Below are 22,066 nucleotides of genomic sequence, written 5' to 3'. Positions count from 1 at the left end.
TAATTGCCGATTGACTATAGATAATAGGTGTGTATATGAGGGTCTAATTCGGACACTAGTCACGGCCTACGGGGCTAGGTCGTGACAGTAATCAAGTAAAAATGAAGAAGATAATAAGATGCAATGCAACACCATGAGATGATATGCCTCAAATACCAAGTAACCTCACAACCGTATACATAATACTTCTCGGAATACACTTCGAGAGTTTGTGACCCATGTGGAACTCGCGAGGTCCATATACCGACACAGACGATCTCCACGTGTCTATGCGGACGATCTCAACGCACTATCATAAAATCCACCATCCCCAGCACGGATGATCTCCACGTGCCCAACTTATAATCATAAACAATTTCAACACGGATGATCTCCACGTGTTAGACCTTTATTCATACTCAATCTTATGTCAATGCATGCACATTATATAATATCAACAACATAGGGGATGATGATGCATCTAAATGAGTCAAATATCAGTATGACATATAATTACTCCAACTATCACAATTATACGGGTTCAAATAAGAAGCACAATCACACAAAAGAAATCAATCAATAATGCATCAGCTAATGCCCATATGCTTTGGCATTCTCAAATTACAATCCTTCATTCTATGGTAATAAACTTTTCCTTTATAACACCAGTACTCGTGTCAATACCCGTCACACCATTGATACGAGACCCTATCTTTCGCTCTTGCCCGTTATCTATTTCAATTTTTAATCCTTAATTAGAAAAACATCCTTCAACGAAGTCTAAAAGTCTTAACATACCTCGAATGCCGAACACGTGTCCCAAATCCTCACGATTTTGCCTTTCCCTTTTGTAAAGCTTCAGAACAATCCAAATCTATCAAAAATACATTATTTATAAGTATGAATCGATAGACACCCATATTATTATATGTCTAGCGTAGACCCAAGAACTCATCCCAAATCTATAATTACTAAGTTTCAAACCTAGGGTTAAGTCTAAATCCCTCAAATACGATAAATATGATGATATTCATATAATAAAGTTCACCTAACATTTAATTTCCTATATTAATATATCAAACTTAAATCATAATGTCATAATAATAATAATATAAATATGCCAAATTATGAACTCTTCACATAAAACCACAATCTAATAACCTCACATTCGTCGGCCGTATATCCCTGTATCAATCCTACATCCTAATCATTACCTCCTCATATTGCACCACCTATTAAATTGTCCATTGTTTACCAAATTGGAGCACCCACGTGACAACAACTTTTTTCAATTCAAATTTCTCTTTTTGCTTCTTCTGTTCAACACCCAATATGATAATATATTATTATTAATGGCCCAATCTTCTCACCGCACATACTACCATTAAGACACCTTGCTATTACAAAAAAAAATATACACCGATCTTATCTAAAGCACACCAAGAGAATTTTCTAGTCCACGTTGCAGCAAGCTGTAGTTTTCGTCTCCTCTATTTTTTTTAATTCAAGTACAGATTATAAATAATTATTTCTATTTTATCTAACCTAAATATATGGACTTAAGGAGTAGTGGGTATGACCCACTTTTAATTTTTTTTTTCTCTTAAAAAACTTATTGTCTTCCATTAATAATTTTTTTTTTTAAAATAAAATCATCACATAAATTATTTATATAAAAGGACACCCTTCAACTTAATAACCATAGCTAAATGGATAGCTCAATTTTTTTATTTAAAATTTTACGGGAAGAGCCAAAATAGTTTTAGTGCTCAAAACGACCTAACTGGTCGTTACAACAATATAATACAATACGACGAGTAACAACCATCCAAACAAGGAACTGACTTCTCCCTACTCCAAACTGCAACAATTCCCGCTTTATTGGTAACTCTCATACTCTTTGATGACTCTACCCAATCCTGGCTAGGCACTTGGATTTACGCCAGATAGGCCAACTAAAAGAGATAAATAGCTACGTTACACAATAAATACCATGTTTGATGTCAATGAGATTGCCTCATGCAGAGTCGAAAACAAAGAGGTTCAATCAAGCAAAGTCATTAATGATGATCATAGATGGGGTGGGGCTAAAAAAAACTCAATGAAACTCATCTTTAATGGCACATGCAGCTTGTATCTTTATTACAGAAATGAATATGCAGAAGAGAGAACAATAACTTTGAGGTAGTTTGAGTACCAAATTAAGAGAGGAGAGGGGGGAGGAAACTTCTGTTCCAGATATACTTGAGGGATAATGTGGCAATTAGAAAATCTGCCCCAAGTATTTGAGATACTCGAAGGAAAAACGAAAACAATGATATGATACTATATCTACATGTGAATGGGCTTGTCAAAAGTGGCCATGGCTGCTTCTTTCAGAGCCTCGCTCATTGTTGGATGTGCATGGCATGTACGAGCAATGTCCTCACTTGATGCTCCATAATTCAAAGCCAGGACTGCTTCGTGAATAAGCTCCCCTGCGTTTGATGACATAATATGGACGCCCAAGATTTTGTCGGTCTCCTTCTCAGCAATTACCTTTACAATTCCTTCAGCATCGTCAATTGCCTTGGCCCTACTGTTAGCAAGGAAAGGAAATTTGCCTACGCGATAATCAACTCCAAGTGCCTTAACCTGTTCTTCAGTTTTCCCAACAGAAGCCACCTCTGGGTGAGTGTAACAAACACCAGGAACCAAATCGTAGTCCACATGACCCTCCTTGCCTGCAATGAATTCCACACAAGCAACACCATCCTCCTCTGCCTTGTGAGCAAGCATTGGCCCAGGAATGACATCACCAATTGCATATACCCCTGGGACATTACTGGCAAAACGTTCATTGACCAAGATTCTACCAGCCTTGTCAGTTTCAACACCTATTTTGTCCAATCCAAGCCCTGAAGTGAATGGAACCCTACCAGCAGAAACAAGAACAACATCAGCCTCAAGAGTAGTTTGCTCACCACCAGCTGCAGGTTCAAGGGTCAACTTCACGCTATCGCCAACAGTGTCAACTGACACCACCTTAGTTTTTAGCATGAACTTCATCTTTTGCTTCTCAAGAGAACGTTGGAATTGCTTGCGAACTTCACCATCCATGGTTGGAACAATATCAGACGCAAATTCAACAACAGTCACCTCTGAGCCAAGACGGCCCCAGACAGATCCCATTTCGAGGCCTATGTAGCCAGCACCAATAACAACCAGTTTTTTTGGAACTTCAGTCAAAGCTAAAGCTCCAGTAGATGATACAATTCTCTTCTCATCAATGGTTAACCCAGGTAGACTTTTGACATCAGAACCAGTAGCAATTATAATATTCTTCCCCTTAACAACAGCATTACCACCATCCACAGTGTCAACAGAAACTTCAGAAGGAGAAAGGAATTTACCATAGCCCTTAACATAGTTCACTTTGTTCTTCTTAAATAGACCCTCAATACCACGTGTTAGGCCAGCCACAGCCTTATCTTTTTGGGCCATCATGGCAGGAAGATCTACCTCAACAGAAGAGAACTTCACACCATGACTAGCAAAAGAATGTTGAGCTTCATGGTACATGTGGGAGGAATGAAGAAGTGCCTACACATGAAAAGCAAAAACAGTAAACATGAAGAATTAGACATCAAAAGCTGACTACAGAGCTCCAAGCACAATCACCGACAAGAAAGACGGGCATAAACCTGTGCACTACTCTGCCAAGTATATTTTAAGAGTACCATTGTTAATTTTACTATGCCGAAGAATGAAGTTAAGTGCATGATGTCACATAAACAGAATGTCAATTAGCAAATTACTAGAGCAGAACTCTATAGTTGAGGGTTATTACAAGATAAGTGGAGTTCATAAGAAAATATGCACCCTATGGACAGCACTAAGTAAGCTAGGCACTAGGTTAGATACCAATCAAAATGACCTCTCAGCGAAGTTACGTCTTTATTCACAACAAGAGAACCCTCAGGCATGTCACGTTTTAAAGGCATCAAAGAAACTGAGTAAGCCATATACATTCAGCCTATCTTCTCTTCTTCGTTCATATTTCAAAAAGATATCGAAACTAAGGTAAGACCAAAATATCGGAGGACTCTTCCGAAAAAAGAAAAAACATGTAATTGTCAGTAAAGTTGTTTTTTTTTTTCAAATCCAAAAAGCTCTTCTTACTTAGAATAGGTCGCCGATTCAGCATTAGATAAAGGGGGTAAAATCCCCGTTTTTACAATTTACAATAAGCGGTCAAAATCATTTTATCAATATGAGTATCCTATATCAATAAAATAGTTATTTCGAAACCACCTCTATTTTAACATAGAATGGGGAAAGTTGGGAATATATACTTCAATGCAAAATATCATGTGAGAATAAATATATACCTTGCTAAGCAGCCAAACCAAGGAAAGAATGCACAACCACAAGAAAAGTATTTAACCTTCAAAACTTTTGACGCAAAAATAGAAGAAAGGAAAGCCCACTAAATATTCGCGAGAAAACTTTCACAATGATTAAAATCTATATCAAGATAGTATGCCTCATTTATGGGTGGCAGATTGGGCCATCCAGAACTTTTGGTCTTTAACTAACTTCGGTAAAACTATTGAAAGGAGAACCGATACATTTTGAAGTTCAAATTCAGAAAAAAGGAAGAAGTTGAAGCACAAAAACAAAAGAAACAGGTTCCTATATTTGTATATGAAAGCTACAAGGCAAATCGTCAATTGGAAATCAGATTTTCCAGTCCCCTTCCAGTAATTTCCCATAACTGACCACATCACTCATCAACTAAAATAATGTGATTGTTGATTATGCCAGATATCTTTACTTATATAGGTAAGTCACAGATTAACTCATAAATTGGAAATTAGAATGTCTAAAATCCCCTTCCAGTAGTTTCATATAACTCAAAAATTAGCTCTATATTTTATTTTACTTCTTAGAGAAAGCACCTTCTATTTTATGTTATGTACTTCCGATAATTCTAAAACTAATCCTATAAAAAAGTTTAGAAGCAAATGAGTAATAATAAGAGATGAATAACGAAAAAAGAATTTAGCATGCAATCTGGTTTTAAAAATAAGATGTTGATGACATATAACTTCTCTTAGTGCAAAAGTTTTCATTACATTGATTAAACATAACAACCAAAGACTTTAGTACAAATGCAAAATTAACACACATTATTCCTTTAAATAATACAGGTCGCAAACCACTACTACATATTTAAGAATTGCCTAAAAGTGCATTCTTATGTTAACTACATCCCTCTCCGGAATTTCAAAGCAACTTCAGAATCTTTTAGAGAAGTGAACTCCTGAATCATTAGAGTGTGTGTGGTATGACGAAGGTCACTTTTCAAGAATTCTATCTCCTGGTGTTTGATCACCAGAAAATAAAGGAATACATTTCCATCAAAAGGTGGAAAATGAACCTCATTTATCGGTGGAAGTCATTTTCCTTGTCACTATCTTAATTTTTAACTTCATACTACTTGCTCCAAGCCTCCAACTAATACTTAGACATTACTATTACTCTTCAATACTAAAAAAAATCCATCATAACACTCTCCAATTTGCCAACATTATGGAGTACTAATCTTTAGTATCCATTTTTTTTCAGAAAATATTTTCACTCACTAACTGAATGCTGGAAAAATCATTTTCTAAGGAAACATTTCCCATGGAAGATGATTTCCATCACACCAAACACAAAATTTCACATTATAGGAACATCTGCTATCAATTTATTGAATCCCTAAAACATCAAACTGATATCTGACAAAAGTCTCAAATCAAAATCATCACAAGTTAACAAAATGAATGAACCGTGGATAACGCAATTTTTTAACTCAATACTCAATAACAGAATACTCTTAATCGACATCATCTTCGCTAACTATCGCAAAATAAACAGAATTCCAATAGCAAAAATCAATAGATCTAATACGATTTGAAACTTTGTGAAATCAAAAAAAAAAAAATTACCTTAGAAGGAATACAGCCAACATTGAGACAGGTACCACCAAGAGTACCACGTTTCTCGATACAGGTAGTTTTGAGACCTAGCTGCGCCGCTTTGATAGCCGCCACATAGCCTCCGGGTCCACCACCAATCACGACGACGTCGTTATAATCGGATCCCGAAGCATAACCTCTGCTAAGGGAAAATGAATACTTGGAGAGATATCTGGAAGATAAAATTGTCGAAGCCTTTCGTCTAGCTAAGCTCCCAAGCGCCATTTTTTCCGGCTTGAATTTTCTGGTTTGAAAAATGAACAATTTCTCGCTGAGTTCTCTTTTTTATTTGTACAATATAAATATTTATATGCACAGTGGAGGAGGTGTGCGCTCATTTATTATTCATTTATTTTATTACAACAACATACCAATATAATGGATCGCTACGATGGAGTTTATGCAATCTTATTTTTAAAATATGGGTTTGATAAATTCTCAATTTAACTTATGTATATTGAAATTAAGAGCGAAAAACAATATAATAAAAGACAGTAATGCTCAACATAATGAAGAAAATAGTAACCAGAGTAAAATAATTAATCGATAATAATATATTAATATGAAAGTAATAATAATAATAATATTGAAAAGAAACTTACTAATATTATAGCCTAATTCTCAACCTTTATACGCTTTTATAATATCCAATTCTAAAAAGAATGTCAATAATTTAATATTAAATTTGTAATTATCTTTAATAAGGTATGTCAATAATTTAATATTAAATTTGTAATTATCTTTAATAAGGTAATTAATAGTCACAAATAACTATAGTTTCTTGCCGTAAATTTTAAAAGTTGTTCATTTTATGCCCAGTCAAAGAAGGAAACATGTAATAATATTTTTTGAATAATTTTTTTGTCACCAAACCCTTATTAGTTTACTTTACTAATATAATGGGTCAAGAAATGTAAGGGAGAAATATAGCAAGAGTTTTTTTGGGGTTGTTGACAAAGGAAATCACAATACTTTGTATAATAGCCTGTAAAATTCTATAGAAAAAGTAAAATGCATTTAAGAAGTGTGACAAGTTCAATCGAAAAAATATGAAGGTTATTTCAAATTTGAAATTTTATTTTAGGAAATCATTTGTTCAACCAACTCGACTATCCTTGTGAGTTGCGAGGTAAGATAACAAGAATTGTTTCTTGAAAACACTTGATTTGGAACACAAAAAAAAAAGAGAAAGAAGAGGAGAAATCCCTAAAACTTTCACGACTATAAAATCATAATTGAAATAACTTATTTTATCTTATAAATTGGTATTGAGTCAACTTTCACATAACTCAACTATTTCATTAAATATATGCGACCTCTCAACAATACAAGTATTACTTCCGCTAATCAAAATTTAGACATAAAACAAAAAATTACCTAATTTTTTTTTGTCTCGGTCCAAATTTTGAACAATGATCTATAAGAGTTATATCCATTTCATTTAGTACTAAGCTAATTTACAAAATAAAAAAAGAAGTAATGAAATTATTTTTGAAGGAAAACAGCAAAAGATAAAACGGATAAGAAAAGATTTGAGATATTTAGCTTCAGTTGGGGAATATTTTCCGTCATATAGTACTAATAAAAATATATATCCTTTGCCACAGGAAAAATAATGTCCTCACAAACCCTACCTGCTATTTAACCTTCATTCTTGGCCCAAAATAGATTAGGAACTTCCCCAATCTAGATGAGGTAGCCCACTCTTCTTCACAATTGAAAGCCACTCATCAAGTGGTGTTTTAAAAAAAAAAAAGCTAAACATTAAGCCACTTAAATTTGACAAATAAGTCAATAGTTTAAACCATGTCGTTCGAACTCTTTAGAACTATTGTCATGTACATGTTAAATCCTTCAAAAATAGGACATTTTTGAATAATTCAGTTGATTTAGTGGGTTTATTGACTCCTGCGCTGATAAGGTAGGGACCTTTGGCCAATAAGATCTTTGAAATTGATCAACATTTTTGCTTAGAATTATAGATCGATCGTACTTGTGATGGTTTCCAAGAATCCAATATGATCACTTAGATCTATGTTGCCACAATATTGTTCTATGAAAGGAGGTGGGGTGGTAGTGCATTTTTAAAGAAGTACAACTACTCTCCAAAAATGTCCTACCAACATATTTAATAACTATAAAGTTATATAGCTGTAATGGTAAAATGCATCATGAGTTAATGACAAACAAGATGAAATTCAGAAATAACTCAAAATATCACACCACAAGTTTTATCCTTCCATTAAAAAGAATTGACAGCACATATACTACAATGCAATAGCCTTGCAAAACTGCTGGCTGCTTTTTCTCACTTCCCTGAAGCAGCCTCAAACAGACATGAAACCAGAAATGAAACAATTCATTTATACACATTGTAGGAAGAATATATTAATATGGTCATCAAACAATGCTAGTTTACACTCAATTGCTTCCTAACAAACTTTGCAGCTTCTTCCTCGCGTCCTCGGACAAACTGCAACACCTGAATCTTGGCCTCTGGGATGGAACTGAAGTTCGGTGATCAGGAGAAGTAAAGCATACAACGATTGCAGTGAGATTGTCATCTGTGTCTTTACATAAAGCTTGATTCACAAGTTCTCTGGCAGACTGCTGCGGGTCATTGTGCAGCTTAAGCTCACAGCGAACGACATTCACTGCTTCTTGGTTAGACATCACATCCCAGATGCCATCGCAACCAAGTATCATGAACTCATCATCCTCAGTCAACAACATTTGCTTAACTTCTGGTTCTGCAGTAAGAGGAGATGCAGACCCAAATGGAAGCTTCATATACCAATCTCCAAGGGCTCGAGTAATTGCAAGATCACCATTTAAGCAACCGTATTCAATAATACCACCTAGTTTCTCAACTCTTTGTCGTTCTGCCAGACAAGTTGGTCTGTGATCTTGAGACAACTGGACTGCAACACCTTTCCTACAAAGAACAGCACGACAGTCACCAGCATTAGCAACAACCAGATGTCTTCCTAAAACCAGGGCAGTTATTGCTGTTGTCCCACAATAGGCATCAACACTACATTCATCAGCTAAGGCCTGGTCAGCAATTAAAAATGCTCTCAAATGAGAACTCTCCAATTCTCCCAAGAATGCTTGATCAACAACAGATGTTTGTGGCAAATTAGCATCTTCAAAGAAAAATCTCATTGCATTCGTCCTGACATAAGCAGCTGCATCAGAACCTCCATGACCATCAAACACAGCATAGAAGGCACCCGGAAGAGGCCAATTGTATAGAGAACCCAACTGAGCTGAAAGATCATCAACACGAATATGCTCATCTTCATTGGATCTACGAGGTCCAATATCAGTATAGCTACCCGAACGAATAGCTGGGATAACATTACTGCTTCTAGCTGAATCGATTATAGTCGTCTGAGTATTAGTTGAGCATCTCACACCCTGATAATTGCAAAATATATAAGGTCAAACCACGGGTATATTGCATTTCAATCACACAATCATATAACCAGTATCAACAAGCATAGAAAAAAACAAAACTTATTCAATCATAGCCACAGCCCACATAAGAAATGAGATAATATAGTCAAATAACTCAATAAATCAACAAGTAGCAACAAAAACCACCAGTTCATCACATGGAAAGACCCAATAAGAGTTTGAAAGTTAAATCCATTTCTTTAGCAAATAGAAGAATCATTCATCTACAACTCAACCCCGACTTAGTTCAGGTCAGATATATGATTCCACTCAAAGAATTCATCATAGTTAAACAATTTTGACACAGACTCTAAACTTAGCAGAACCCTCTTTCTTTCAACTTGGACCTGTTATACTTTGCGAAGTTTACATACTACAATCCCAGAATCGAACAACAACAACATACCCAATGTAATCACACAAGTGAAGTCAGAGGAAGGAGGATATAGTGTATGCAGACCTTACCAGTTAGAGGTAGACTGTTTTCGAAAGCCCCTCACTCAATTCCAGAATTGAAAACAACTCAAAATAGCAGAATTGAATTTTTTTTAAACCCTTTTTCGTAGTAATAATATCTATCAGATGAATTTTTTAACTCTAAACCCTAAATCATACTTCATCAGAACCGCTACGCAGATCCAATTCTTCACAACAAACAAATACACAAAGAAAAACAAGGTGCTACAGAAAATATATCCCCTTTCAGGGAATGACCTAGGGTCAGCTGGTATTACAACTTTGAGATCCCCGATTCGAATCACAACAACGCAAAATTAGGTAAATTCTTCAAAATACCAAAATTGCTCACAAACTTACTCAAACAGTTACCAAAAAAAGAAAATACAAAACAGGAAATCAAATCTGAAACTTTACCGAGTCAGAACAAGAAATATCAACAGAAACCAAATCAGCAGAGCGAAATTCACGAGATTTTGGAAGAGAAGAAGACGTAGCAGTAGCAGAAACATCAAAGAAGTCCAAATCCTCATCGACGACTACCGGCGCCGCCGTTGAAACGCCGATGTACTCAACGGAAACATTCGTCTGACACAAAATCTCGGCATCTACTACCACCATCTTCGCCGTCGTCGTTGAATTCTTCACAATCATCAAAAAAAACTTGATCCAAAATTCAACAATAATTTGAAGCTTTTGTTTGGATTATGAGAGATTTTGTGGATTATTTGTTTGTTAAAAATAGATTAAGGGTTTAATTAGTCGTTGAAATTGAAGGATAGAAAGTTAGGTTCTTGAAGGAATTTATAGATTAAGCGGCGGCTTAGTATTTACTCGTATTAAATAGGACGTGTGGTAGGAACGCCGTGACGCAAAAAAAGCAAAGTCGATTCTTACTCGGATTACATGATCTTTTATTTATAGTCCCGTACTCGCTTCGTATCGTATAAAATTGATTAAAAAAACAATAAATTATTAAGTATATGAATTTTTTAATTAAATATTAGTTATTCACTTTTATTATATATATTGATTACGAATTAAAAAAATTGTATTTGTATTCCGTTCCATCTTTGGTGGTCGAATTATATGATTGCATGTAATTAGTTCATTCGTTTGAAAATACTTGTTATATTTTTCATTTATAGACTTCTTAAAAAAAAAATATTACTAATTAAAATGAATATTTGATTATTTTACTCTTATTTAAGTCTATAAATATGAAATTTAATTTTTTTCATTGAACATTTACTCAATATGTTGGTACTATAATCGATGAAGAGATTATAGTATTCAAAAATAATTATTATTTAAAATAAAATAAAAATAATAATAATGAATTTTGTTATTATAATTATGATGAGTGTCAAGTGGGACTATGGAAGTGCAGTAATGATATCCTAATATACCAATAGACTTGAATTAAAATTCTAAAATAACAAATATTTTTAATAAGAATTTTGATACGGCAGTAATAGAGAAACCTTAATTGACTTTTTAGGAGGAAAAATTTGAAAATGAAGATTAAATTAAATGCTATTACGAGAGACCTTATGGAAAACTCCAATTAAGAGGCATAAAGGAAGGAAAAATCTTAATTAAGAGAATGGGTTAATCCTGCTAATTAATATGTTCATACTCAAGCACCTAAAAGGCTTTAATTTAATCTTTAATTAAATACCTAATTCACTAGGAGAGAATGATTTCAATTTTTAAGTTATGGTAATGTTTATAAAACTTTACTCTATTTGCTAGTAGAATTTTATTACTTAATTATGATTAGTCAATATAAATTTATTATCATTCCATTAACAATAATTACTTGATTTGATATATTAAATATAAGGTGTGAATAAAATTTTACAATGATGGTAGTGTCTCCTGTTAAACAAAAGAATTTGTATCAATATATGCAACACTCGTAACTTCAATGATCTAACTTATTCTGAAATTTCTACAATTGACGTATTTTCTATTTATATTCTTCCCCGGGCTGGTCTTGATGGAATTCTAAAAGTTGGCTTTTTCAGGGCCGCTCTACCACTGAGCTACTGAGGAACAACAGGAGCCCGATAGTATTTTTTAGAAAATTATTGAGACCCAAGTTCAAGCAGAACTTCATATAGAAAGAGCACTTCGTTTTGACTTGGTGTCCGACGGATAAAACCATATTATTACATGTTAAAATTACACCAACACTATCAATTTCCAAATTAATAATCACTCACGCAAACAGACGAATCCAGTCAGATATAGACATTTACAACAACAACAATCCAGTGAAATTCCACACGTGGAATCTGGTAATGCAGCATGCTATCCTTTTTCTACTTCATGCGATGACCTAAATTAAGTAACGAGGTAGGTTGGATCAAAATTATGTCTATCCAGATAGCTCGATATACTAAGATTTCGTTATGCATGTAGTTTAAAACAGGATCGAATAATTAAAAGGGTTTATTTTACAGTCTTAATCTATATTTTTGTAAAAGACTATTTTAATAATTCAAATCCATGACCTTGTGATCATACGACGACAACTTTATCAGGTACAATCAAAACTTTTTTTTACATGTTTATCCAATAATACAAACAAACAAGTGACTTTCTTTAGTTGAAACAATGAATAGGGCTAAGAAGTATCCTTTTCTTTCTAGATAGTTCTACAAATATGTCAACCTTCATTCTTCCAAATGAACATCATTAGTCACGTTAAAAATACATTTATTCGTTAGTATAACAAATGGAGAAATATTTATTAATTCCAAGTTTAGTCTACGCCGACTTTAATACATAATAATACTCTGTATTTTCCATTTTAAAAAAAGATATAATACATTAATTTTACATTAAATTAAAATTGTACAAAGACAGAGAAATAGGTTAAAGAAATCTAGAAGCAACTAGCAAGGTCCAACCACTTGTACATCACTTTTATCGAAAATTATATTGTGCAAATAGGATTACAATAACTCTTTTTGTATATATTGATTTGAGTGACTTGTACGATATTATTACAATTTTTTTTTTTTAAATCCACTTGATTATAGTGGACATAAATCTTGTGGTTATCAATAAACCTTCGGCTCAACAAAAATATTCCTCGTTCTGGAATATCAAAACTCAATAAACATTGTTTTCAATGAGTAAAAGGAAAAAAATTGAATTTAATTAATTAATTACATGAAAAGAACGATTATAATGAATATTTTGACCAATCCAAACAATATCCTAGAGTTTCACTTGATGAAATAAAAAACACTCTTACTATGATTATTTTTCAAAGATAGTTGAAAAGTGATAAATAAACGCTATTTCGGGCACTTGGCAATTTCTTTGGCCCAACACATAGTGGAACATTTGCAATGCTTGAGTGTCAACCATCCCGTGATCAGTCAAAACACTACCTCTAGAAGGACCAAGCACTCAAAAAAGATGCCAACAGGTAATGGGATATTAGTATAGAATTTGACTTCAACTTTTCTACACTAATATTGCATAGTAAATTTTGAAGAGGGTAGACCAAGGAAGAATTGTGATACATTTTCAGCTGACCTAATACATAATCCTAAATATGGGAGAATATGGAGGTCGAGAAATAGATTAGTAGGTTAGCAGTTTGTCAAATAATGTATCTCTTTTTTGTGGTAGATGATGGTGCTAGTTTAGAGCACCTCTTATTTGCTTCCTCTTTTCGGTATCAATATTATTATTATTATTATTTTATTCTTCAATTTTATTAATATTGTTATTTCATTTATTTTAATTATCTTTACTATTTTTGTTGTCAATAGTCAATACTTTCCTCCCTTTTTTTCTCGATATTTTCATTTTAACTTCCTTTTTACTCTTGCATTTTTTAAACCTATATATTATGAAAAACGCTTTTTTATCTCCACAAGACAATGATAATGTTTGCGTACATTGTATCCTCCCAAATCTCACTTTTTCACTAGATATTTTATTGCTTTTCTTGAGCCTAGTGTCTATAGGAAACAACCTCTCTCTTCCCACAAAGGTAGGGGGGTTAGGTCTCGTATACCTCTCTCCCCAAATCTCATTATGTGGAATCACACAGGGTATGTTGTAATTATATATAAATATATATATAAATATCTTTTACACTGTACATAGAACTTAAACTCTTTAGTATTTATTACTCCTTTTCAACATTCAACATCAGCTTACCAAGACAACATAACATGGCACATAGATTACATGAATAACAACAATATAGTGCCAATGAAATAATATATAATTGCAGTTTGATGAACTCTGTCAAAGAATAAACAGACTCATATTTGAAACCGTTATATCTGCAAAAAAAAATTGTACTCACTAGTCAATTTGAAACGTTCAGGATTGCGGCACGATTACTCGCAGCAGTTTGGTTCGTGCTCTTTCTGCAGTTTCTCCCACAGACATAGTACCATCCTCGGATTCTGATAATGTGCAAGAATATAGCCTGATTCACAACCAGCATTGTAAAATCTTTCATCATTTACATACTGTACTTTGTGACCCTTCCTCCTGAATTCCTCAACCCAAATGCCCACAGCAACATCCTCAAGTTTAAAAAGCTGGCAAAAGATACACAAACAAAACCAATTTAGCATTTTGAGTAGGGAAATTCATCTCACGTGTTTCTTCTCATCTCTTTTCTTCTTTTTTTTTTGGTTCAAACGATAAGACTATTATATATAACAGAGAATAATGTTAAGTTGTTAACATCCGTAGTTTTTCTATACTAGGTAGTTCCTAGTCGTTCTGCTTCCGGAACATCTAAAACAAACGGAGGAACTCCAAAAAGCAAAATGCTGCTATTTTTATGCAGTATTTTGCTTCTTTGTATTTAGTCTAATGATGATAAGGAATGTGCTTAAATGAAGAAGTGGAGATTCATATAGCAGACTCCAACTTGTTTGAGACTCAAGTGTACTTCTTGTATTTTGTTTCTTTCTATTGATGATACAGATAAGATTCTTTCAGTAAGTTGATTATTGGTTTGGTACCATTTTCTTTCAAGTCATATAAAATCAAAATAAATAGTTCAATTATTCATCTTTCTCCTTGGAACTATCTTTTAGTAGTAATTCATGGTTGATAAGAAGGCAGAAAGATCAGGTCAAAAGGAAAAATGAACTTGTTTTGGGGACAATAAGACTGAGTATTACCATCAGTTCCCTTTCTTGATGGCCCTGAACAATGAACTTAGCTATATCTCGAGAAATAATATAACCTGGTCCATGTGCCCATGGGGGATAGGAGGAAGGAGGATATTCCTGCAGAAGGAAATCGTGATTAAGGAGATAGTAAAATTGCTATATGAAGACACAAGTTTAGAAAATAGATACCTCGGGACTGATATACCACTTGTTTTCTTTATCCCTGTGGGGTGCAGACTCAAAAGATATTCCACCATACAATAGACCATTAGGATCCTTTCCCTTGAGGCTAGATAGAACTTCATCAATCCTTACAAAAGCATCATCATCAGTCTTCATAACATATTTGGCAGGTAGGATTTTAACCTGCGATTTAAGCACACCAACGCTTTAGCCAATTAGTCTATCAATCTTTCCAATGAGTATGTTAGTCCCACAAGTGGGGTTTGGAAATGGTAGAGTGTATCCAGACCTTACCCTTACCTTGTTGAGGTAGAGCGGTTGTTTCAGAAAGACCCTCAACTCAAGTGCATCAAATCAAAATAGTCATGAACGAGGAAATATTGCCATGAAGAGAATATGACAACTAATACGGAAAGCAATAAAAAATACACATCATATGATAACAGATATCAAAGAAAACAAGAAACTACATGAATAAGGCTAATACTACTACATACACAGTGCTCTACACTACCACCAAGCCTAATTTAACCGAAAAGCGAGACAACGCTCAATTACCTATTTAAGAATAAATAGGGATTTGTTTCTTCTCGTCAGATGAGAGATTTAATACATCTAGAGTGTCCATAGCACAGGGATTGAGCAAATAATCCAGAAACATTTTCAGTTTAATGAGTTGTAATAATCCTTAAATCGCATTTTATTTTAAAGATATATCAAAGGATATTTTATATACACACCAGAAACCTTTGCTGCAATCAAAAGGCCTTATACACTAGTGTTCACTCCACCCCATTAGGAGGATCAATAGTGTTCCCATTTATCCTCCGGCGTGACTCGAACCTTCAACCTACCAGTATGTTAGATATGCTCAACCACACGGGCTAGCCTCACTTGTCAATTGTGTAGTAAGACTTTATAAAGCTTTTTTTGGAGTGTATGTAATACTATCCTTTTAGCAATTACAAATAAAAGAAGACTCAAATTTGTAACTGATAATTAAATTCAATTTTTACTCATAAAACTTGAAAGTCTTACACCCATAATGCAAATTGCTATGGTCTTCAAAGTGAGCAGGCTGTAGTAATCAACAAAAGGCAATAATTGAATATCTCCATAGGCTTGTGCTTCCTTCCATAGCTCAAAATTGACCTGCCTATTTTTGTCCTGCATTTGCTTTCAAAAGGACATATAAGTAATGAACAATTCCTTAGAGAGCAACGGAATTTTTTTTAGGCAAAGTAATTGAGCAACAAAGGCTAAACAACAATATCTTAAGAGGTAACTCACAGCCGAGCAATTACAAATAGAAGTGCAACATGAAAAAGAGACAGAAAAGTCTCAATTGCAAAGGCCAAAATAGAAGAAACAAAGCACAATCACATATGACAAACTTCAGACAACTTGAAGCTGTCCTTCAAATCATGAAACCAGTTACAAGTTGAAAAATAGAAGGCGTGATTTAGACTCTCAGGGGGTGTTTGGCCATGAAATTTTTTACTTTTTCCTGGAGTTGAACTCTGGGGAAACGCATTTGGCCACAAAATTCCGGAATTTTCATGAATTTGAAAAACACCAAAAAACTGTTTTCACTTTTTTCACTCCAATTTACACAAATAAATTCAAAAACAACTCCAAATGGCCAAACACAAATCCAATTTTTAAATATCATTTTTCACATTGAAAACAAAAACTATTTTTTTCAAAGTACTCACAATTATCATGGCCAAAACCTTAATATTGTCCTCTAATCAGACATTATCAGGAACAACACACATAATTTTATAACTACAGCAACAGATGCAGTGAGTTGATTCAGATTATTTTTTTTCAAATAATCACAATTTGCATGGCCAAGCCACAAAAAAATGATCAAAGGAGGACTGTAGGAACTTTACTATATTTAGTACTTGAAATAGATGGTAGAATATGAAAATTAGTGATATAATAACTACTTCCAGTTGAATGACTCACTTACAAGACCAATAAAAAATCGGACAGCTACTTCTCCTGTCTGCACAGCTTCATATTGCATCCATGATTTCCTTAGTGCCATACGCCTCTCAAAATTGTTTCCAGTAGAGAAAACCCCAATTAACATCACAAGTCTCTTTTTAGGAGTTAATGGAGCTTTAAGGTGCTCAACATCATAACCCAAGTTCAAATCATTGGAAACAGGTAATCCTTTTGCTAAGATCGATATGGTGTCCACACCGCCTATCACATTGACTCCACTAACCAACCAAGGTTCGAGTTTCTGCATTTATAGAAACACAGCGCTATAGAAGGAGTTATCCGTAAAATTCATGTAACAGTTCCAAAAGACAATAAAGCTCAGTGATCTGGCTGAAACCACCAACACTAACCTCTCTATATGCAAAAGACGTCTCGTGTCTTCCGTTGACTGTCATATGGAACCCCTCTATACCAGCCCATAGTGTTGCAGTAAATGGATTACCTTCAAGAAAAGGGTAATTGGCAGTACCGTAGGCACTAGAATTTGATACATCTGAAGACTTTGTATTGCTGGGATTGGTCATATTTGCAGTTTCTTCTATATTATTTCGGAAAATTTTGGCATTGCATTTGACTAGTCCATCAACTGATATATGTAGGAAGAATATGTTAGATTACACGGTTATAAGGAGCAATGGAAACAATAACGTGCTAACTACTCCTGGATGTTTATTTGAAATATTGGTCACTCAAGAGGGATCACCACTTCACTACAGCCTGCAATTGAAATACTCGTCTATAAGGCTACCGTCCTATTTGCATCTGGTAAGAACACAGAACTAAGAGTTTTGACAGGATACAGCGCCATACATCATGATAATCTTGGCCAAAGTACATTCTATCTAATAGGCATGGTATCATCAAATAAAAATAAATAAAAATTGGCAATTCATTTACTGAAAAATTGAACTACAACTCCATACAACTTTCTTCAATATGCAAATGGTGTTATGGCTTATCAAAGAGCATGATAGGAACAATTCCTTTTCATTCATTCAATGGTTGAGTTCATAATAACAAGCTTATCAAAGACTTGAAATTTGTAACTTAATTCACTAAATGACAACCACCTTCATCGTGTCACGCGGTCAAACCCACTTGTGTGATGATATAAGAGCAACACATCTACACCTCTTTTGCTTTGACTGGACGCTGGTCACAAATCATTACGTAAAGTTCTAATACTATCTGTTTGAAGTGCTTGCAACATCAGATAATTTCACTTTTCGGAAAAGGGTTGAGAAATTAAAAGGGTTTGCAAAATCCAATCAATGCAGCTTATAAAGACCCACCAAAATAGAACAAATCCTTCTCTAAAAGCACCCTTGTAGCAACTAGCAAGTAATATGACATTTAAGGTAGAAAACCATCTCTAACAAAGATATACAAGATTACATATAACCTTTCTTCCCTCAATGAACACAAATTAGAAGATGAAAATATGCTAATTAAATTTTTTGTATGATTTACCTTTTAACACGTCGGTAGAGCCATGATCAGGACATTTTTCCACCTTACCCCAACTGGATTCATTAGTCCATGTATTTTGAGTGATAAGGGGATCCTTTGTCAAGTTCTCCCCGGGCAAAATCACATTATAATTCAAAACTATTGGAGGCTTTGTTTCCTCTGGAAGTTTCGAACCCACAAGCTTGATTTGAAAACTTTCTTGTTTTGCATCAGGTATGCCTATAACAGTAATAGATGAATCTTCAACTAAGCCACAAGGGATCCTAAGATTGCTCCCATTCTTCAACGTCGCGCTATTGAATGCAGTCACAGAATAAGGACAATCCTCATTTTCCTGCTCATCTTGAGCCTTGCTTTTCTCAATAAACGACACCAAATCTTTCCATGATATAGCAGCCTCCTTAACTCCTTGAGCAGTTCCATTCAAACCATCTGATCTAGACAACAACAATCTCATCTTGCCCCATGCTAGCAATGCGTTAGACTCTTCCCTCGAAAAATTATTCAGACTGTATAGATCATTGAGCCCTTCGACATCAATAAGATGTGGTTTTTCCTTAAAAGTTACTAGCTCTACTGGTTTTAAATCAGACAACTTAGCGTTTTCATCTTTTGATCCTTCATTAATGTACGGATGGTCATTGAAAAACCCATAAACTGATTGCTTTTTCGGAGATTCTCCCACACTGCTGTCTGATTTTTCTACAATGCTGTATGATTTTTCTACACTGCTGTATCGAATCAACAAGACCATTGCAAGACCAATAATAAGGAGGAATCCAGCCCATCTCTTCCTTCCCACTTTTCTTGTTAATACATACTTCTTCATTCCCAGTTTACTTCAGTTTGTTCTTAACTAGTGCTCCACTGAGGTCTAGCTTTCAAGCCCAAGGTATGGAGTCACTTAACACTTCAACATGTGAATCCGGATTTAATCGGGACCCACTGAAGGTATCGGACAACGGGTAGAAATCCAACAAGCAAAAACTAGTGTTCCACCACAGTGAATCAAATCCTTAGTTTTTGACACCCAAGAACTGAAAAATTTGAATTTTCACTAAAACCTATCAATAAAATCTTCACATACCACAGCTAATATATGCAGAATCTAACATTCTTGAAAATTAAAAAAATCAACTTTCTGCCACTCTTTGTTCTGTACTTCTCTCTTTTACAGTAAAATGAACTTCAGAAAGTAAAAAAGTAGTTTTTTTCCAAGAAAAAATGCGGAAAAACAAAAGCTAGTACAGATCAAGAAGCAAAACAATAAGCACGAACACCCAATATTAAAATCTTCACACACCCCAGAAGAAATATGCAGATTCTAACATTCTTGAAAATTTTAAAAATCAACTTTCTGCCTCTCTTTCTTCTGTACTTCTTTCTTTTACAGTGAAATGAACTTCAGAAAGTAAGAAAGTTCATTTTTTTTTCAAGAAAAATGGGGAAAAACAAAAGCGAGTAAAGATCAAGAAACAAAACAATAAGCACTAAAATTAACCAAACCTCTGGCTCTGCACAGAAAAAAAACAAGAATTTCTTGATTTTCACTGCATAATGAGCTGAATTTAAATTTGGGAAGTTGGTATTTGAGGGTTTACTTGTCTACAACTTTACTTCTTCCTCTCCTTCATTCAGCTTTAGCTCCAAGCTATGAAGAATTCAGTAGAAAGCCTTCTGTTGAAACAAAACGACGCCGTATATTTCAGTTTTCCTTCTTTTTTTTTTAAAAAAAAAGAAAATTAATTCCAATATAATTAAGTTAATTACGTAAAATATGTCATTCTTTAATTATATACATCAGTCTCAAGTAAAAAAAATAAAATTGGGGTTTTATTACTTTTTATGGGAGATAGAATTAAAAGGGATGTTTGAGTTATGTATTTGAAGATTTAGGACACAAGTTATAAGAATTGGGTAAAAGGGATTTTAGTATAATTAGAGATTAATGGTTTATGCTAATTTAAAAAAAAAATATTTTTATACACCCCAAAGTTTTGCTAATTACAAACAGACCCAAGATATAAGAGTTTAGCCAAAAAGATCAGCAACCAATTTCCAGCAAAGCTCGTTTCCAGCAAAGCTCCTTTTTTTTTAGCGGGAGCAGCAGCAGCCACATTATCTTCCTCTTCTTCCATATCTTCTTCTTCTTTTCTTTTTTTTCAATCTCAACACATTTCATCCTTCCAAACTCCTTGCTCTCTTCAAACTAGGGTTAGATTTTTCTTCATTGAACAAAAATGAAATCTGCATTTGCCTTCTTCTTCATCACTAAACCAAAGATTTTTTAATTTGTGTTACTTCTGTGTTCTTGATAGTAATTTGTTAATACATAGTTTGGGAATTTGCTTCAAAAGGGATAAACATTTCATCTCAGTGATTTAAGGTAATAATTTAACTTCTTGATTGTTTCCTAAATTAAACATTCTGTTCTTCTATATAGTTAATAAACAACTACGCATTGTTTATAAACAACTAAACAACTGCATGTTGTTTAAATAACTGCATGTTGTTTATACAAATGACCTGCATTGCACAACATGGTACTTATGCTAAGAGTTTGCACTGCACATACATGCTTCATGTAAACAATCAAATTTTATTTAAACAACCAAAAGTTATTTGCACTGGGAACCTGCAAATAAATTATCTATGTTTAAATACTGTACTGACTATAATACTATCACAAATTATAATATGTATCTATGTAATATCCACAGGTGTTGTGACAATTAATGGGGGACACAATACTATTAGCAGTTGATCTACATGGTGAATGGATAGAGACCGATGAGCGTTATAGTTGGAAGTCGAAGGGTGGTCTTACAGTACCGATACTAGTGAGGAGGGATGTTGCGTATGATGAGTTTGTTGATATCATCATTACTAGGTGTAAGTTATGTTGTGCGCCAAAGAATCTCTCAATCACTTACATGCTCAGCATTGTTGCAACGGAAAAAGCACATTTTTCTGAAATAAAGGATGATAATGATTTGCTCACTTATTTAGCTGATGTTGACAAAGATGATCGTCGTTGGCCCATTCTAAGGGTAAATGTGGTTGAAATTGGGCCGACAGAAGTTCCACAATCTGGAGAAGCAATTGGAGTGTTCCCTGGACTTGCTGGTAATACAGGGCAAGAAGAAGCTGGAAATTTTTCTAGATTTGATTACAATATAGCGAGAATTGAAGCTACTTCAGAATTTCCAGATTTTGATTACAATACTGAAGGGGCAGAAAGGGCAGAAGAAGATACATATACTTCTATTAATCTGTCCAGTACACAGGTGGTTGAGGTCTCAACACAATGTAGCCACAGTCGTGAAGACAACA

At 34.2% G+C, this 22,066-nt stretch overlaps 3 protein-coding genes across 4 annotated transcripts; all 3 read right to left on the bottom strand.

Annotated features, from left to right (window-relative positions):
* Positions 1 to 2,067: 2,067 nt before the first annotated feature.
* LOC129880934 (dihydrolipoyl dehydrogenase 1, mitochondrial) lies at positions 2,068 to 6,285 on the bottom strand. Its single transcript, XM_055955206.1, has 2 exons — positions 5,955 to 6,285; positions 2,068 to 3,561 (listed from the first exon to the last, which is right to left on the bottom strand). Exons 1-2 carry the CDS (start codon positions 6,207 to 6,209, stop codon positions 2,311 to 2,313), a joined length of 1,506 nt encoding a protein of 501 aa, XP_055811181.1. The 5' UTR covers positions 6,210 to 6,285; the 3' UTR covers positions 2,068 to 2,310.
* A 1,916-nt stretch (positions 6,286 to 8,201) lies between these two features.
* LOC129880933 (probable protein phosphatase 2C 49) lies at positions 8,202 to 10,770 on the bottom strand. The gene is made up of 2 exons (XM_055955205.1): positions 10,317 to 10,770; positions 8,202 to 9,404 (listed from the first exon to the last, which is right to left on the bottom strand). The coding sequence occupies exons 1-2, from the start codon at positions 10,551 to 10,553 to the stop codon at positions 8,406 to 8,408; spliced, it is 1,236 nt and encodes a 411-aa protein (XP_055811180.1). The 5' UTR covers positions 10,554 to 10,770; the 3' UTR covers positions 8,202 to 8,405.
* Positions 10,771 to 14,030: 3,260 nt separating this feature from the next.
* On the bottom strand, positions 14,031 to 20,420 carry LOC129880931 (hydroxyproline O-galactosyltransferase GALT3). 2 transcript variants are annotated; one of them, XM_055955204.1, is made up of 8 exons: positions 20,335 to 20,420; positions 18,734 to 19,770; positions 17,614 to 17,849; positions 17,226 to 17,504; positions 16,286 to 16,414; positions 15,254 to 15,430; positions 15,074 to 15,181; positions 14,031 to 14,479 (listed from the first exon to the last, which is right to left on the bottom strand). In XM_055955204.1, the coding sequence occupies exons 2-8, from the start codon at positions 19,560 to 19,562 to the stop codon at positions 14,273 to 14,275; spliced, it is 1,965 nt and encodes a 654-aa protein (XP_055811179.1). In that variant the 5' UTR covers positions 19,563 to 19,770; positions 20,335 to 20,420; the 3' UTR covers positions 14,031 to 14,272. The 2 variants fall into 2 exon arrangements, with proteins under 2 accessions (XP_055811179.1, XP_055811178.1); XM_055955203.1 differs by having other exon boundaries at positions 20,240 to 20,390.
* Between the last annotated feature and the right edge of the window lie 1,646 nt (positions 20,421 to 22,066).

Source organism: Solanum dulcamara, chromosome 2 (assembly GCF_947179165.1).
Source record: "Solanum dulcamara chromosome 2, daSolDulc1.2, whole genome shotgun sequence".
Taxonomy (NCBI): domain Eukaryota; kingdom Viridiplantae; phylum Streptophyta; class Magnoliopsida; order Solanales; family Solanaceae; genus Solanum; species Solanum dulcamara.
The sequence above is the reverse complement of the archived record's forward strand: the minus strand, read 5'-3'. Positions and strand labels throughout refer to the sequence as shown.

Bases quoted from the DNA above. Each gene is read 5' to 3' on its own strand.
- LOC129880934 (XM_055955206.1), bottom strand. From the start codon at position 6,209: ATGGCGCTTGGGAGCTTAGCTAGACGAAAGGCTTCGACAATTTTATCT. The intron at 3,562-5,954 runs GTAATTTTTTTT...TTTCATGTGTAG, and splicing joins TTGGCTGTATTCCTTCTAAG to GCACTTCTTCATTCCTCCCA.
- LOC129880933 (XM_055955205.1), bottom strand. From the start codon at position 10,553: ATGATTGTGAAGAATTCAACGACGACGGCGAAGATGGTGGTAGTAGAT. The intron at 9,405-10,316 runs GTAAAGTTTCAG...TGCAATTATCAG, and splicing joins ATATTTCTTGTTCTGACTCG to GGTGTGAGATGCTCAACTAA.
- LOC129880931 (XM_055955204.1), bottom strand. From the start codon at position 19,562: ATGAAGAAGTATGTATTAACAAGAAAAGTGGGAAGGAAGAGATGGGCT. The intron at 17,850-18,733 runs GTAAATCATACA...TACATATATCAG, and splicing joins CTCTACCGACGTGTTAAAAG to TTGATGGACTAGTCAAATGC. The intron at 17,505-17,613 runs GTTAGTGTTGGT...CTATAAATGCAG, and splicing joins CGTCTTTTGCATATAGAGAG to AAACTCGAACCTTGGTTGGT.